This window comes from Mobula birostris, chromosome 2 (genome assembly GCF_030028105.1).
Source record: "Mobula birostris isolate sMobBir1 chromosome 2, sMobBir1.hap1, whole genome shotgun sequence".
NCBI classification, from domain to species: Eukaryota; Metazoa; Chordata; class Chondrichthyes; order Myliobatiformes; family Myliobatidae; genus Mobula; species Mobula birostris.
The window spans coordinates 19170784-19189982 of NC_092371.1; the positions used below are offsets into that span (position 1 = coordinate 19170784).

At 41.5% G+C, this 19199-nt stretch overlaps 1 protein-coding gene across 3 annotated transcripts in view; it reads left to right on the forward strand.

Moving 5' to 3' along the window:
• Window positions 1-19199, forward strand: part of LOC140185111 (cadherin-22-like) — a 1010842-nt gene that overhangs the window by 241992 nt on the left and 749651 nt on the right. For all 3 annotated transcript variants that reach the window (XM_072238393.1, XM_072238399.1, XM_072238408.1), the window contains exon 3: window positions 16294-16588. In XM_072238393.1, coding sequence (XP_072094494.1) covers window positions 16294-16588 — 295 coding nt within the window. The remainder of the gene's footprint in view (window positions 1-16293; window positions 16589-19199) is intronic.

Below are 19199 nucleotides of genomic sequence, written 5' to 3' on the forward strand. Positions count from 1 at the left end.
GGGTAGAAGTACGTTTGTGGATGCCAGCTGCTACTTTCAAAATTAATCCATCACCAAGTACACGGGGCCATAGGTGAAGACCGGTTAAAGAGAGATTTCAGATTAACATTGGGAAGCACTTCTTTACACAGTGAGTTGTGGATACATGGAACAAACTACCTAGTTGTGTAGTTGAGGGTAGTACCTTAGAGACTTTCAAATCTAATCTCAATAGTTATTTCAACACACTATATGCATAGGAATTTGGCGAGCTTTGTAGGGCCAAATGGTTTGTTCTCGTTAAAAGCTTTCTAATGTTCTAAAGAACAACACTTTCAAATTGCCAAGAACAATCATGGTCATGGGAAGACCATGATCACCCATGACACTGCACATAATGAACAAACGAATGTCAGTAAATGAGAGCTGATCTATAAGCTCATCTGTACAAAATAATGAAGGGCATTCACATAGGGTCATAGAGTCTTTCTTTCCCAGGGTTTGGGAGAGGGAAGAGCTTTAATATTAACCTTAGGGACTAATTTTAACTCAAAGAATGGTTAGTATGTCTAATGAACTGTCTGAAGGAAGAACTGAGAAAGATTTATCAACAACAATTACAGCATTTGTGGAGGCTAAATGCCGTCTCCACATTGAAGAAATCCTCCAACGCGTTGTGCGGCACTACCACCATGCTAAATGGGATTTACTTCAAACAGATCTAGCAGCCCAAAACTGGCCATTTATGAGGTGCTGTGGGCCATCAGCAGCACCAGAACTGTACTCAACTACAAACTGTAATCTCATGGCCTGGTATATCCTCCACTCTAACATTACCACCAGGCCAGGGGAAAAGGCCTGGTTCAATGAAGTGTGCAAGAGGGCATGCCATGAACTACACCAGGCATATCTCAATATGAGGCATCACCCTGGTGAAGCCAAACACCATAAGCAGCAATAATAGACAGAGCTGAGTGGTCCCACAACCAACGGGTCAGATCTAAGCTCTGTGGTCCTGCCACATTCAACCGTGAATGGTGGTGGACAATCAAACAACTCACTGGATGAGGAGGCTCCACAAATATCCCCATCCTCAATGAGAGAGGAGCCCAGCACACCTGTGCAAAAGCTAAGGCTGAAATATTTGCAACAATCTTCAGTCAGAAGTGCCGAGTCAATGATCCAGCTCGGCCTCCCCCAGAAATCCCCAGCATCCCAGATGTCAGTATGCAGCCAATCTGATTCACTCCACATGATATTAAGAAACAGCTGAAAGCACTGGGTACCGAAAAGGTGATGGGCCCAGACAAAATGCCAGCAAAAGTCCTGAAGAGAACTTGCCACACTACTAGCCAAGCTGATCCAGTACGGCTATAACATCAGCATCTACCCGACAACGTGGAAATTTTCACAGGTTTGTCCTGCACACAAGAAACAGGACCAGTCCAACACAGCCAATTACCGTCCTATCAGCCTACTCTCAATCATCAGCAAAGTAATGGAAGGAGTCACCAACTGTGCTATCAAGCAGCACCTACTTGAAAATAACCTGCTTATGGAAGCCCAGTGTGGGTTCCATCAAGACCACTCAGCTCTTGACCTCATCTCCTCCTTGGTCCAAACATGAACCAAAGATCTAAATGTCAGAGGCGAGGTGAGTGATAGCCCTCAACATCAAGGCAGCATTTGACCAAGTATGGCATCATGGTGCCCTAGCTAAAATGGAGTCAATGGGAATAAAGGGGAAAACCCTCTACTGGTTGGAATCATACCCAGCACAAAGGAAGATGGTTGTGGTGGTTGGAGGTCAGTCACCTCATCCTCAGGACATCACTGCAGGAGATCCTCAGGGAAGTGTCCTAGGACAACTAGCTTCAGCTGCTTCATCAATGACCTTTCTTCCGTCATAAGGTCAGAAATGGGGATGTTCGCAGATGACTACACAATGATCTGTATCATTTGTGACTCCTCAGATAGTGAAGCAGTTCATACCCAAATGCAGCAGGACCTGGACAATATCCAGGCCTGGGTGACAAGTGGCAAGTAACATTTGAGCCATGCAAGTGCCCGGCAATGACCATCTCCAACAAGAGAGGCTTTAACCATTGTTCCTTGACATTCAGTGGCATCACCATCACTGAATCTCTTACTATCAACATCCTGGAGATTACAATTGACAGGAAACTGATCTGGCCTAGCCATATAAACACCATGGCTACCACAGCAGGTCAAAGGCTAGGAATCCTATGGCATGTAACTCACCTCCTGACTCCCCAAAGCCTGTCCACCATCTACAAGGCTCAGCTCAGGAATGTAATGGAATACTCGCCATTCAACTAGATAAATGCAGCTCCATCAGTACTCAAGAAGCTTGACACCATCCAGTACGCGGCAGCCCATTTGATTAGTACCCCTTCCACAAGCATCCAATCTCTCGACGAGCAGTTGCAGCAGTGTGTACAATCTACAAGATGCACTACAACAACATGTCAAAGTTCCTAAGGCAGCACCATCCAGTCCCACGACCACATACCGTCCAGAAGGATGAGAACAGCAGATACTTGGGAACACCACCACTTGGAAATACCCCTCCAAGTCACTCACCATCCTGACTTGGAAACATATTGCCATTCCTTCATAGTTGTCAAGTCAAGTCAAGTCACTTTTATTGTCATTTCGACCATAACTGCTGGTACAGTACACAGTAAAAACAAGACAATGTTTTTCAGGACCATGGTGCTACATGAACAATACAAAAATTACACTGAACTACGTAAGAAAAAACACAAAACTATACTAGACTACAGACCTACCCAGGACTGCATAAAGTGCACAAAACAGTGCAGGCATTACAATAAATAATAAATAAGACAATAGGCACAGTAGAGGACAGTAGTTTGGTGTCTGTCCAGGCTCTAGGTATTGAGGAGTCTGATGACTTGGGGGAAGAAATTGTTACGTAGTCTGGTCTTGAGCCCGAATACTTCGGCGCCCTTTGCCAGATGACAGGAGGGAGAAGAGTTTGTATGAGGCGTGCATGGGGTCCTTCATAATGCTGTTTGCTTTAAGGATGCAGCGTGTGGTGTAAATGTCTCTAATGCCAGGAAGAGAGACCCTGATGATCTTCTCAACTGAACTCACTATCTGCTGCAGGGTCCTGTGATCCAAGATGGTGCAATTTCTGAACCAGGCAGTGATGCAGCTGCTCAGGATGCTCTCAATACAACCGCTGTAGAATGTGGTGAGGATGGGGGGGTGGGAGATGGACTTTTCTCAGCCTTCGCAGAAAGTAAAGACAGCACTGGGCCTTCTATGCTATGGAGATGGTGTTGAGGGACCAGGTGAGATTCTCTGCCAGGTGAACACCAAGAAATTTGGTGCTCTTAACGATCTCTATGGAGGAGTAGTCGATGTTCAGCGGAGAGTGGTCGCTCCGTGTCCTCCTGAATTCAACAACCATCACTTTTGTTTTGTTCACATTCAGAGACAGGTTGTTGGCTCTGCACCAGTCCGTTAGCTGCTGCATCTCCTCTCTGTATGCTGACTCATCGTTCTTGCTGATGAGACCCACCACGGTCGTGTCATCAGCGGACTTGATGATGTGGTTGCTGGGTCAAAATCACGGACTTCCCTCCCAATCACACCGTGGGTGTAACTACACATCAGGGACTGCAGCGGTTCAAGGAGGCAGCTCAGCACCGCCTTCTCAGCCTGCCTGGTGACGTTCAAATCCCATAAAAGAATAAACAAAAAATTAAAAGGCACTTAAACAGGTACATGGATAGGAAATTTTTAGAGGAATATGGACCAAATGTGAGCAAATGAGAATAGATCGCACTTTGGTTGGCATGGTACAGATGGACCAAAGGGTATAGCTCCATGCTCTATATCTCTATGTCTCAATCATACGCTCACTTCAGTTTTGGAGCCAGATAGAGTCACAAAACACAGCAACAGGTCAATAGGTATTGATGGTGAGCATGGATGTGCTGGTCAATTCCTTGTAAGGATTTCACACACTTAAAGCCATTATCAAATTGGAAGCAATTTAACAATTTCTATGTTGATTTCCCTTGGATGGTGACTGATCAGGTTTCGAGCTTTCGATCTTCTGTACTGCTATCACATCCATAAAATGCTTGGAGTTTGACAATTGGTCTTAGTTAAAAGGAGGTTCCCTGCACAGGTACATCTGGAATCCCCATCCTCTGTCGCACAAATCTGTGTGTAGATGAAGGAGCATATCTTGAGGTTGTGTTGGTTGCTCACACAAAGATCACCTCTCTCTGTACGTTTCAATGTACATAGGTGAATCTGAATTTGAATCCGAGAAAATTTTAAATATTAAATCCACATTGTCCCTTTATACAGGACAGAGAAAGGCCATTAACATGTTCAACAAGTCTTTCCTCAGATGAAAATTTTACTCCTGAAAAGGCCTTGCTGAACGTTCTCCATAGTGTGAAGAAAAGAGTTTGGACATGATCTTACGATGACATCATTGACAGAGGTGGTAAGAATGTACCACCAGCAGAGGTGAAGAAGCAGGCAGAAATAACTTCCCACAAGTGCCAGTGTATCTGGTATATTTCTCCAATCACACTAAAAGGCTGGATGACCTTTAAAGATAGATTTCATGCTTTCCTGTACCATCATTACATAGGCCATAATTTATGTTATATTAGGGCAAATTTCAAACACCACATATATTATGAAACAAGGTCCCTTTGTATGAGGTGAAAGTTAATGACCTAAATGTGTAATGATTTAAAGGCAGATTTCTCAGTCATTAGTAGCTGAAATCATGGATATAATTTGGGAACAGCTGAGTTTATATTGCTGGTACTGCCAATTCTTTAAATGTGACAAGAGAAATTTATGACCCTCTTTACAAAATTAAAATATCAGAAATGCTGAAATTCTGAAATAAATACAGAAAATATTGGAAGTACTCAGCAAGTCAGGCAATATTCAGTGCCGAGAAACAGAGTTAACGTTTAAGACTGAATACCTCTCATTCTGATGAATCAGGTTCATTGTGCTTACACTATGGAAGAAGGATATTTAGCAAGTCTAGTTCATTGCAATGAACCAGCCAGTCACACTCTCCAGAGATCCGCACGTCCTTTCCTTTTCAGATACTTCCCCTTGAACTTCACAGTTGCATCTACATCTGCAAGTTTTCTGATGACTCTGCCATAGTTGGATGCATCAGCAGGGGAGATGAGGCTGAGTACTGGGCTACGGTAGGAAACTTTGTCACATGGTGTGAGCAGAATTATCTGCAGCTTAATGTGAAAAAGACTAAGGAGCTGATGGTAGACCTGAGGAGAGCAAAGGTACCAGTGACCCCTGTTTCCATCCAGGGGGTCAGTGTGGACATGGTGGAGGATTACACATACCTGGGGATACGAATTGACAATAAATTGGACTGGTCAAAGAACACTGAAGCTGTCTACAAGAACGGTCAGAGCCGTCTCTATTTCCTGAGGAGACAGAGGTCATTTAACATCTGCCGGACGATGCTGAGGATGTTCTACAGGTCTGTGGTGGCCAGTGCGATCATGTTTGCTGTTGTGTGCCGGGGTAGCAGGCTGAGAGTAGCAGACACCAACAGAATCAACAAACTCATTCGTAAGGCCAGTGATGTTGTGAGGATGGAACTGGACTCTCTCACGGTGGTGTCTGAAAAGAGGATGCTGTCCAAGTTGCATGCCATCTTGGACAATGTCTCCCATCCACTACATAATGTACTGGTTGGGCACAGGAGTACATTCAACCAGAGACTCGTTCCACCAAGATGCAATACAGAGCGTCATAGGAAGTCATTCCTGCCTGTGGCCATCAAATTTTACAACTCCTCCCTTGGAGGGTCAGACACCCCGAGCCAATAGGTTGGTCCTGGACTTATTTCCTGGCATAATTTGCATATTACTATTTAATTATTTATGGTTTTATTACTATTTAATTATTTATGGTTCAACTAACTAAAATAAATTTTCACCGGGATCAATAAAGTATGACTATGACTATGACATCCACATCTAAACAATTCTGCATGTAACATACTGTATTTCCTTGACAGCTTATTTAGTTCTTTGGCCAGTCCCAGCTCCATTCAATGGCCACTTGCAGCCTTTGCCACTAGAAATAGCCCTTCTCTGTAGGAAGTGTGGATACATGATTTTATGTACCTGTCAGATGCCTTCACATCCTCCTTTGTTCTCAGGTGAACAACCTTATCTTCTCCCATTCTTCTTTAGTTGTAGCACGGGGAGTTACAGCTTGAACAACCCGGGTTCAGTCCCGACCTCCAGTCCTGTCTGTGAGATGTTTGTATGTCCTGCATATGACAACCTTGGTTTCGACCAGGTGTGCTGGCTTCCCTCTGACTACATGTGGGTGGGTGGGTTAATTGTCCACTGTAAATCACCTCTAATATGTGAATAAGTTGCATAATCTGGGGAGAGTTGATGGGGAGAATGACATGGGATAAGTGTGTTTGAGTATGTGATGATCTTCACAGACTGGTGGGCTAATGGACCTACTTATGTAAACACAAGAGATTCTTCAGATGCTGGAAATCCAGAGCAACACACAAAATGCTGCAGAAACTCTCCAGGTCAGGCAGCATCTATAGAGAGAAATAAACAGCCGATGACTTGAGCCAAGACCGTTTACAGGAAGTGTCAAATTGGAATGATTGTTTATTCATCTCCATTGATGCTGCCTATCCTGCTGAGTTCCTCCAGCGTTTCAGGTGGACCTGTAAATGCGCTGCATAACCCCATGGTTCATTAGTACAGTCCCTTATTCCTGGAATTATTTTTATAAAAATCTTTTGCCCTCATTTTAATCCTGAGGTTTGAAAAAAATCATTGGTTGCCTACTCTATATTTCCCTCAAAATATTATAAACTTCTATAAGATCTCTGCTCAGCCTCCGCTACTCCAGAGGAAATAGGGCTAGTTTATACAATTTCTCCCTATTGCACATGCCCTCTGACCAAGCAGCATCCTGGCAAACTTCTTCTGCACCTCCTCCAAAGCATACATATTTTTCCATTAATACTCCAAATGTAGCCTCACCAGAGTTCTGTAAATCTGCAATGTACGGTACCTTTCTAACCCTTGAACTCAATGCCTCAATTACTATGGGCATTTTTCTTTGAAGAGTAGAGCCCCAAACTGGACACGATATTCCAGTTGTGCCCAAACCAAGGTTTTATTCAGGTTCATTCTGACCTCCTTCCTCTGCCTGTACTTACAGCTTCTTCACATAATTACCAGCATCCCCTATAATGTCTTTGCCTATTTCAGTTCCGCCTCTTCCACTGAACAATGCACATCATTTCCAGATCACAAAGGCAGATACTCTGGAATTCCCTACTGAAGGGTGGAGGCCAAGTCATTAAATACGTTAAAGAAGTTGAAAGATAGAATTCTTCAGGTTAAAGGGGTCAAGGTATGTGGGGAGAAGGTGGAAACAGAGAACTGAGGTGATGAGCTAGGATTGGGTGGAACAGTGGAGCAGGCGTGCACAGTCAAATGGCTTTCTCTAACCTCCTGTTTTCTTCATTTCTATCATTGTTGTGCCCCTTTTTATTTCAATGCCCTAATCAGTCTTCTTTCTGAGACGTCACATTTCTCAGTCTAAAATTCCATATGTCACCTATCCATGCATTCCAACAGCTGTTTGACATTCGTCACTATCCTCGCAGTCCACTGAGGCTCCAAATGTTGTGTTATCTGAACGCTTCAGAGCCTATGCCTTCTCACACAAGTCCAGATCATGAGTATGCTACAAGCAGCCATGTTGGAACAGGACTGGGATTGAGAAGTAAGATGGCTTGCAACAGGAAGCTCAGGATCACCCTTGTGGGTGCAACACTTGTCCATTCTCTTCCCACCATCTCGGAGCCCAAACAATCATTTCAGATGAAATAGTGACTCACTTGTGTTTAGAAACATAGGAACATAGAAATCCTACAGCCCAATACAGGCCCTTTGGCCCACAAAGTTGTGCCAAACATGTCCCTACCTTAGATATTACTAGGCTTTCTTCCCATTGAGTGTACTGCATTCAGTGTTCATAAAGTGACCTCCTGTATATTAGAGAAACCAAATGCAGTTTTACAGAGAACTTTATCTATCTTGTCCAATCCCCCATAGAAAAACAAAAAATCAGAAGATATAAAAGCAAAATTGGCCATTTGGCCCATTGAGTCTGCTACGCTATTCAATCATGGCTGATTTTTCAAATCCCATTCGCCCACATTCTCACAATCCTTAACCTCCATTCCAATCAAGTACCTATCAATCTCAACCACTGACTTGGCCTTCACACCCTCTGTAGCAACATCTTCCACAGCTCCACCACCGTCTGGCTGGAGAAATTCCTCAGAATGCCCTGAGATTGTCAATCCCCGAGATTGACGACTTCACTGCAAGGCTGTGGTATCACATGCAAATGAGGGAGTTCTCAATTGTTTGTTGCATTGAGACTTTGTTAACAGTGAGCACGCTGGGTGCAGCTATTCGACCAGAAGGTTTTATGATTTTCAGAACCTGGATCAAACCTGGAATTCCGATAAGAAAAGAAGTGGCAGCTTTTTAGTCAATTCTCATTGGCACACGGACATTGGGGTGAGGTTGACTTATTATTCCACTGACTTAGACAACTAATGATTAAATGTATGCAGACAATCCTATTAGCCTTGAGCGTTCTCATCCGTGATCCTGACTGCAGTTTGTATACTGCCAGCAGCCTATTATAAGTAAGCACTTGCAAAAATGCACAAAGAGGAAATGGCCCATTCAGACACACTTCAAATTATAGTCATGACTTTAACCAGGCCTGTTGGAAGAAAACCCCGTCCATTTATCACCAGCATGTAACCTGTTACACCAGAGGCCCCAACACACTAAACCATTGCTACACTATGATAAAGAATGCCTATCATTCTTTCCCGAGGCCCCATTTTAGCAAGTCGGATCACTTGGCTGTTTTCCTGCTACCTGCATATAGATAGATCCTACAGAGCAAGGCTCCAGAGATCAAAACAACTAAGTGGTGGTCGCAGGAGGATGAGGAATGGTTACAGGATTGCCTTGAGTCAGTGGACTGGGCCATGTTTAAGAAAACATTTGAGCAGCTGAATAATTACAACAGGGTTAGTACAGACTTTATTATAACAGGTGTGAGTGAGTATCCCCCTCACCAAATCATTTAGAGTTTTCCCCAGTCAGAAACCCTGGATGAACAATGAAATCTGGAACCTGCTGAGAGCCAGATCAGAGGCATTCAAGTCTGGGGATCAAGAACTGCTGCAAGATGCTTATTGCGAAGAAAGCGCGACAGTGCCTCTTCTTCCTCAGGAGTCTGCGGAGGTTCAGCACGTCATCGAAAACCTTCACAAACTTTTATAGATGTGTGGTGGAAAGTGTACTGACTGGCTGCATTACAGACTGGTATGGGAACACCAATGCTTTTGAGTGGAAAATTCTATGAAAAATAGTGAATTCAGCCCAGTACATCATGGGTAAAACCTTCCCAACCATTGAGCACATCTCCATGAAACATTCCCATAAAAAAAAAAGCAACATCCATCATCAATGATCCTCATTGCCCAGGCTATGCTCTTTTCTTGCTGCTGCCAATGGGTAGAAGGTTCAGGTGTCTCAGGACTTGCACCACCATTTTCAAGAAGAGTTACTACCCCTCAACCATCAGGCTCTTGAAAAAAGTGGATAGCTACACTCTTTTAAGGACTCTGTTATATAGTTAGTTCATGCTTGGTTTTAATTGCTATTTATTTATACCTGCATTTGCACAGCTTGTTTACAGTTCCTGGTGGTTACAGTTTACAGTTATTGTTCCACAGCAGGGATTCTCAACTCGCGTTCCGTGGATTCCTAGGGTTCCATGAGTGGTTGCAAGGGGATCTGCGAAAGATCGTGATTAAAAAATAAACATTGCTTTTTGAACTTTGTGCAATGCATGATGCCAGCTCTCGCAGTGGTGGGTAGTGACCAAGCAGCTCCATTAGCGATCTCATTAGAGGTCTCTCTCTCAATCCAGTATGGTAGTGGGCAGTAAGACCATGTTTATTTGGTTGAGTCCATTCTTAGTTTTTGATGTGAGATGGGGAGGCCGTAGGTATTTAATGAGCAGTGTATTGCACGGAGGGGAGGACGGTAGGCTGATGAAGAGCTTGAAGTATGTTTTCTGAGTATTGAATAGACAGGCTCAACTTGATGTCAGTCTCTCCCTCCCAAGTTACCTCCCCCAGCTTCCCCTTATGCGTCACCGACTGACTTATGGGAGCAAACAAACTCTACTGGTGTAGTAGAAAAATGGAGGCAAATTTTCATTCTAAAGAAGGAATTTTTACGTGCCTCAATTCAGAAGCTTCCTTGCCGTTTTGCTGTTGTAAATGTTGCAAAAGGTGGATTGTGTAGGTTTGAAGTGAATTGTATTGTGAAGTTTTTGTAATTTTTGTGGGTTTTCTCAATTAGTTACTTATTATGCCGTTCTTCTTATACAATCCGTCTTTACAATGAAAGCTACTTATCAATGGGTTTTACATGGACTGGTGATCCAAGTTGTCCTATTCCGTTGTGCCTAGTCTGTGGCAAACAACTTACAAAGGCAGCAATGTCTCCAGCAAAATTGAAAAGACACAACTATAAATCACAGCCATATGACACATTATTGTGCTGATTATTCTAAATGTCTATTGGAATCTCAAAACAAACAGAGATTAGCTTTTGTTAATAAAGTCACAGTCAGTGAAAAGATTCAGGAAGTCAGTTATTCAGTAGGATAACTTATTACTCAGAAAAAGAAAAGTCACACAGTTGGTGAGAATCTAATAATGCCAGCATGTAAAAATATAGTGGGTAAAATGCTATGACAAGATGCAGTACAAGAAATTGAAAAGGCTTCATTCTAAATAGTAAATAAGTCGATGTATTAATGACATGTCACATGATGCTGAATAGGTTTTGTGTGATAAATTGAAAAACAACAGCTTCTCTATCCAGATTGATGAGTCAACAGATTTCAACAATAAACATCATGTTGTAACATTTGTAAGATTTGTTAATAATGGTGAAATTTAAAACAAATTTTTCTGTTGCAAAGGGCTACCCAAAACAAGCTAGAGACAAGATATATTTAATGTTTGGAAACAAAAGGCCTGTCTTGGAGGAACTGTGTTGGTGTCTGTACTGATTGTGCCCTATCAACGGTTGGCTCGATGAGAGGTTTTGTTTCTACTGTAAAAAAAAATCCTGATGTTGTCACAACACACTGCTTCAACATTGCAAATAATTTTTCATGTTGTAAACATTAATTAAAATCAATTTACAACGTTAATTTAAATTACATCTAATGAGCCTACCTTTTGAAAAATTAAATCCCATTTTGGCTTAAGCCAGTTCTTTAACAGAAATTTATTACTTTTGCCTTAAGAGTTTTAAAAATTTATGAAAGGGAAAGAAAGATTAATTTCAAGAAGGTAAGCTAAGCTTAACCGCCTTTTTTTTTCTTAAGAAATCTTGGCTAAAAATTTATTCTCTACTCAAAGGTGCATTATATCTACAAATTATTGATTACACTAACGTTCCGTGAGCTGTAGATATAATAATTTTTATGCAGGGTTTCTCTGAGACCTGAAAATTATCTCAAGAGTTCCTCCATGGCAAAAAATTTGAGAAGCACTGTTCTGTAGATTTGCAAAATATACACACAGAAAAAGAATTTCAGGGCTGTATTTGGTGACGTGTATGTACTCTGATAATAAATTTTACTTTGAACTTTGAAAACCTTTCAGTTTTAATGTGATGCCCCTCTATTCTGAGGTTATATCTTCAAATCCTAAACTCTTCCATTATTGGAAACATCCTCTCCATGTCCATTCTATCCATATCTGTCTATATTAGGTAGGTATCATTAAGATTCCACCCTTCCCCCCCCATTTCTCTGAACTCCGTCGAGTTCAGATCTAGAGACAACAAGCGCTCCTCATTACATTAATGTCTTTAGTCTCAACTTACTTTCCTCAAACTAACTTCAGAAAACTAAAACCCTTGTCTTTTCCCCAATTTGAGGAAATGTGTTTGAACAAAATGTCAACTTTTTTTTATTCTACAGATACAACCTGACTGTCTGAGTTCTTTCCATATTTCTGTTTCCCATTCAGGCACCTGTAATTTTTGTTCATTTTCCATCCCCAGTATCAAATATCAGTATATACTATCTCTTAGAAGTTTTATTTTTCCCAACAACATTCCTACCATTGATGTAAGGCTCATTGGAATGTAATTAATTGGTTTATCTTTGGTCTCTTTCTTAGCCATCACATTTACTGTCCCCTAGTCTTCTTGATCCTCATATGTGGCAACTTTACAGGTAAAATTTCTATCTGGACTCTATCAGTCCCTTGCAGACACACATCAAATGTCTGAAGATCTCCGCAAATCAGGCAGATTCTATGGAGAGAAATAATCAGTTGGTATTTTGGGGCAAGACTCTTCATCAGGACTGGAAATGAAGGGGGCAATTTCTTCCCTTGCCTCCCATAACAACATGGGATAGATCCCTTCAGAGCTTCAGTATCTATCCACCATTCTGTGCTCTGAGAAATTGAGCACCTCCTCCTCGTTAATGCTAGCATGTTCTCGCTACTGTTGTCTCTCGATGATTACTGATGTCATCTATTGTAGTCCCTGTAATGTTGAATCAGACTCATGGGTCTGGCATGTGGGACAGGAAATGCAATGACTTCGAAGAGGTATATTAATCATTTATTTACCAACAGTAAAAAATTGACCAAACATTCATATTCCACAAGTCACAGATGCTGCAAACATACATTCAACAAACATTCTTAATTGAAAGTTCACCTAGAGTATGCCTTCTCAATCATCATCTTTGCCTAAAACCAAGGAAGAAAAGAGGAAGTCCCTTTCACATGCAATTTTACATACCCAGGATATTTGAAACTGGAACCAGGCATCTACCCAATGGGAAAAGCAGCTGCAGCTTCTAAACTAACCAATCACAATAAAAGCAACTTTCAACAATCAGAATAAGGCACATCCCCACAGGACAGTCCCTCATCTTGATCTCAGCATTTTCCATCACCGTGATCACTTGCAGTCATCAATATATATGGAGGGAATTAATTGAATACATTGACTACAATGAATCTAGAAACCATAACGTAAAAAGTAAGCATTATTCCAATCACTTTTCTATTTGGCAGAGCTTGTACCTTGGGGATTATACCATTCACAATTTTAGCACTTCCATGAAACTTAGAGAAAACAACATCTAAATGCACTAGATGTTTGTAAACATATTGATGAAAGGACCTTCTAAGTTCGCACTCCATAAAGAGGAAATGTGCGCTCTCCATGGTTACATTCTGCCCCCATCCAAATAACAAGTTGCAGATTTTGCAAACACACTAAATATTTGTTAATCTGATTGTACTGAAACAAATGTTCAGACCAGTTTAGTGCTCACAGGAAAAGAAAGTGTTTTGCAATCTAATATTACTAAGTCAAGTCCATGTAACTCAAGGAATGACATTATACTGAAGAGTCACTTCCATGTATAGGTTCACTATATCTATTAACACAGTGCCCCATACTAATGAAAATCAGCAACATTTCCATTGAAAGCAGTCTCTGCTCTGATCTGTAATATACGTATAGGCAAAAGAACCCTGAATATGATCATGTAATACAAAGTTCCTATCTATTCTTTGATTACTTTGTACTGTATGGACTGTGAGGACAAGGGAGTAAGGTGTTCACACCCATATTCCACTTGTTCTAGCCAATCCTCATCAAATTCCACCAGCATATTCTTCTCTTCCTTTATCCTCTTTGTGCTTTATTATCACTGGTGTCACGTGATCGGCAACAGTGAATATATCGAGTCAGGATTCATAAACAAACAAACGTTTATTAAACCCTGATAAACAATGAAAAAAAAACGAAAACCCTAACCGAAAGTAAACGGCTATGCGGCCATTCAGTAAACCGCTACTCAGTTCTAGTTCTTAAAGCGATAAATGCGAAACCAGTTCTTAAAGCGATAATTCAAACACAGTTCTTTGAATGGTAAATTTTAAAGTCCAAGAGATTTATATAGTCAATTAGGAGAGACTTCCATGAAGTATCATATTCCTCGAAGACACAACTTCACTGCCACTCCCACTCGGATCCTGCCTTGTCCACAGGATTCACTACGACAGAAATAAAATGGTTTTAAAAGCACTGACCTTCCTCCTCTGTAGAATAGATACTGCACAGCCTTTCTGCCACTTTTAGCAAAGGCTATCTCATGCAGATCACTTTCTTGAACAAATTCAATAATGGTCGATCCTTTCCAAACCCATCGAACGTCTCCTTCAGGGTCCCGTCTTCACTCTCCAATGTTACTGAAAAGATACATTAACAGACCTGGCAGCGATTGGTCAAACTGCTGGCTCAAATTTCTGTACCTTACATTAGAACATAAAAACACCGTTTAAAATCAAAACTGCGTCATAATGCAAATACACAGTGTCTCATTGACGTTCTAACTGGAAAACTAACTGCGTCACCAGGGATCATCCATTTTATACCCGTCGTGAACATATCATCACATGACCTCACCAGCGGGAAAATTACATCAGGTGACCTCCAGAAGACCATTACATCATTGTCACAAGAAAGTCATAAGATCTCCTTGAGCTATGTAACACTGGCCTGTTGAACAGTGTTTGCAATATATCCCATCTTTGAACTGCACTGCAGCTACTCACCCAGGCCACTCGGAGAGCACTCTCCAAATCAGGCAGCTCAAGAGCGCTATCAGCCATACGTGATATTGACCTGGGAGTATATCATCTCTTTTTCATTATTGTTGGATCTAAATTCTGGAACTCCTTTTCCAAGAGAACTTAGTGGTTCAGGAAGTCACTTGAAAACCTAAGTTACAGGAGCTGAGGGCCTGGGTTACTGGGAGTGGTTTGGCAAGATTAATTCCTTAGCAAGTAGGAAGGGTTGATTTTATGGAGGTATATAAAATCATGAGGGGCCATTCGCAATCTTATTACTTCCATGAAACTTAGAAAATGGCATCTTCACCTTCTTACATGCAGAGTGAATCAAAAGTTACAGAGCATAGGTTTAGGATGAGAGGGGAAATATTTGAATTGGGCCTAAAGAGCAACTTCATAACACAGAAGATTTTGGAACGAACTACCAGAGGAAGTGTGTGAGGAAGGAACAGACATTCAGATCAGGACATGGATTGGAAAGTTTAGGTGGGCAACATAGACTGAAAGGTCCATTTTTGTGTGGTATTTCTCTATGGTTCTCTGACCTTCTAATGAAGGGGATTATAGATTACAGGAGAACGTTTATCAGTTTAGAAAGTGGCCAAGGAGTGGCAAATGAATTTCAATTATGAAAAGTTTGATGTGATGCATTTTGGTAAATCAAATCAGCATGGAACCCAGACAAAATATGGTAGGGCATGAGGGATTTTACTGGAACAGAAACAGCTAGAAGTACAAGTGAATCGTTTGTTGAAAATGATGTCACTGGTAGACACATTGGTGAAAAAGATGCTTATCTTACCTTTATGAATAGTAGTTGTGATATCATGTTACAGTCGTATACCTCATTGGTGAGACCATGTTTGGATTATTATGTATAACTTTGGTAGTATTGTTACAGCAAAAAATGTGGTTAAACCGAATGAGTGTGGAAATGGTTTACAAGAATGTTACCAGGACTAGAGGGCACAGTCAAAGGGAAAGGTTGGCTAAGCTTGGTCTTTATTCTTTGGAAAATAGGAGAATGAGGAGTGACCTTATTGAACTGTTTAATATTTTGATAGGCACAGATAAATTGGATGGTAACACGGGCATAGATTTAGGTTGAGAGGGGAGACATTTAGAAGGGACTTGAAAGGCAACACTTTCATACAGAGGATGGTGAATATATAGAATGAGCTGCTGGAGGAATTGGTTGAGGCTTGTACAATAGTATTATTTAAGGAGATCTTGGAGAGGTGAGACTTAAAGGCCCCAGGGCTGAATGAAGAAAATTGGGAGAAGCTGGGTGGGCACTGTGGTTAGTATGGACTCTTTGGGCTGGTGCCTGTATCCATGTGGAATTGTTCTTTGACCCTATGATTAGTCAAAAGTTAAGAATTTGCCTTTGGATTGAGTATAAATACAGACAGAGACATCTTTCAAATGTCTAACTTGGCAAATTGACCATGAATGTTTTTTTTTTCTTTTTTTAGATACACTCAGATTCAGACAAAGGTGATGGCTCCATAAAATACACCATATCAGGAGAAGGTGCTGGGACGGTTTTCATTATTGACGAAATTACTGGGGATATCCACGCCACAGAGCGCCTGGATCGTGAAAAGAAGACCTACTACACTCTCCGTGCTCAGGCCCGTGACAAACTGACTGACAGGCCCCTGGAACCCGAATCGGAATTTATTATCAAGGTCCAGGATATTAATGATAGTGAACCCAAGTTCCTCGATGGACCGTATGTTGGCAGTGTCCCTGAGTTGTCACCTGTAGGTAAGGGGATGTTAGTCGTTTTGCATTTGTAACACCTTCATCAGTTGTATTAGGCATTGATCCATGGGGACAATGGTACTTATACAGTAGTTAAGTGTGCTTTTGGTTACTCTGAACCTGAGCCTATGTTTTAGCAATGTGTTTGTCTTTGCACTCTGAGACATTTGATATCACTGAACATTCACTTTGATGGTGTGCAATTTCTTTTGTCCAGGGAGAAATTAATAACCAAAGCAAGGGTGGGAAAGGATTTTTTTGGGGGGATGTAAATATTGTTATGAGCTGGTAGCACACCCTGGAAGGATGATACAAATGGACTAAGTAGTGACTCTCAAACCAGAAAAGAAAATTGGACAGCAGCTAGAAGTTTACTGAACTATGGGGGCAAAGTGCAAGACTAATGCACAGACACGAGTAGATTTCTGCAGAAAGGGTTTCAAGAGGCAGTAACCTCTCCTGGGATAGTGCAAGCATCTTTATTGAAGTCAGTGCTGAATGTTCACTCTCTTAATCCTTCCATCTTGCATATTAAGGGATCTATTTTTAGTGAGCATGCCAGGTAAAATATCCTATAATCTCCCTCTTGGATTTGGAGACAGATATTAAATCTCTGGTTTACAGCATACAGTCACCTTTGAACAGACTGCTATCGGGGTAACATACAAACTTAACCCTTTCAGCTAAATTTCCTTTCTTTGTTTCTTTTTCAGTGAAAGTACCAACTTACTGAAAATCTGAAATATAATAAATGTAGTGGCTATGTGTTCACTTGTATAGGCAAGAACAATTTCTATCCTCCACTCAGTGTTCAGCTGCTGACTTAATTGACAGATTTAACCTTGACACTATTGGACAGAAGTTGCTTGAAGCAATGAGCTGCCTGTGCTCATTATTGACCCTTGCAGTAAATGTGTCATCTATATTGAGGGGATCTGCAAATGCAAATGCATGATCATACTTTCAGAGTAGCCTGTTTAGATTGGGTAATTAATGCAAGCATATTCTATTCTGAAATAAAGTAGTTTTCAAAGATTTGGAACAAGACACAAGATGCTGGAGGAACTCAGTGGGTCAGGCAGTATTTATGGAGGGAACTGAATATTTGAAGCTTATAATCAATGTTTCATCTGGACCAGATGCTGCCTGACCCATTATGTCCCTCCAGCATCTTGTATGTTCTTCCAGACTTCAGCATCTGCTATCTCTCGTGTTTTCAGATGCATGGCATAAACTGACTGAATTTCTAGGCCACAATATAATCCCTGATGTTCCCTTACTCAGTACCGAGGAATATTTATACCTTTCTAATTTGTGGAAATACCTTGCCTCAGTGTCCAAAGAAACTGAACACCCAGAACAGTTTAGGTTATCTGGTTTCCAAGATGAAATTATTTTGTGCAGAAGTTTTCTGCCAAACATTGTTATTTGCTAATCATTGTTCAAGTGCTTATCTTCATTATATAAACCCTTAAACAAACTCAGAGCCTTACCTTGAATTATGCAAATAGAATGGACCAGCAGCTGGGGAGCATTGGGAGCATCTCTGTCCAGAAGACAGAGAAAGGCTATGGTCACCCCTGCAACAGAGCACGTGTCATGCTTCTAATATCAGTGGATTTTGTGAAGTGAGTCCCAGCACACACTAGATGGATGCACGGAAGCTCTCCTATCTTAATTTGTATTGTTGTCTCTCGCCACTCTCGCCTGCACTGACCTCACTCCATACAGTCCATCCACTGACTATATCCAGCCTCTCCCAGTTTCCAGAAGCGGGACATGAGTTCCACCAACCCTAAGAGCCTTGTATCCAGACATGGATCCTTAGTCCCATCCCAAGCTCTGAATGAAACTCAGTCCAGAGCTGGATGTTTCTCTCTCATTCCCACACTCCAAAGAAAGGAGAAGGAAACATCCAATGGATGGGTTCATATTCATTTTCATATCTTGGAAGGCCAAGCCCAGTTGGTGTTGATAATGTTGTAGTGAGTTGGCTTTCTCAACTGCTGCAATCAGCTGGCGAAGGAATGTCTGTGGCACTGTTAGGGAGGGAGTTCCAGGATCTGGACTCAATAATAATAAAGAACCAGTAATATATTTCCAAGAAGTTGTAGCCTCAGCTCAGCACATCATGGAAACCAGCCTCCCATCCTTTCTACATTTCTCGCTGGCTCAGAAAAACAGCTAGCATAATCAAAGCTCTACGCCACTCTATATATTCCCTCTTCTCTCCCAACCTAATGGGAAGAGCATTCAAGAACCTGAAAGCACATACCAGCAAACTCAAGGGCTTTTTATGTCCTATTGTTATAACACCGTTGATCAACCTTTGGTACAATAAGATACACTCTTGACATTGCAAAGTTCCATCTTATTGTACAAGATGACTATTGACTAGTCTTATAACAGCGGAATAGAAGCTATCCTTAAGTCCCGTGATACGTGCTCCTTGAGCCCTATGATACAAGCTTTCTTGCCAATGAGGATTGATGACATTACTCAACCGCAGTAGCCCACTGCAACACACACAAAATGCTGGAGGAACTCAGCAGGTCGGGCGGCATCCATGGAAATGACATATCAGGCCGAGATCATTCTTCAGGACTGGAAAGGA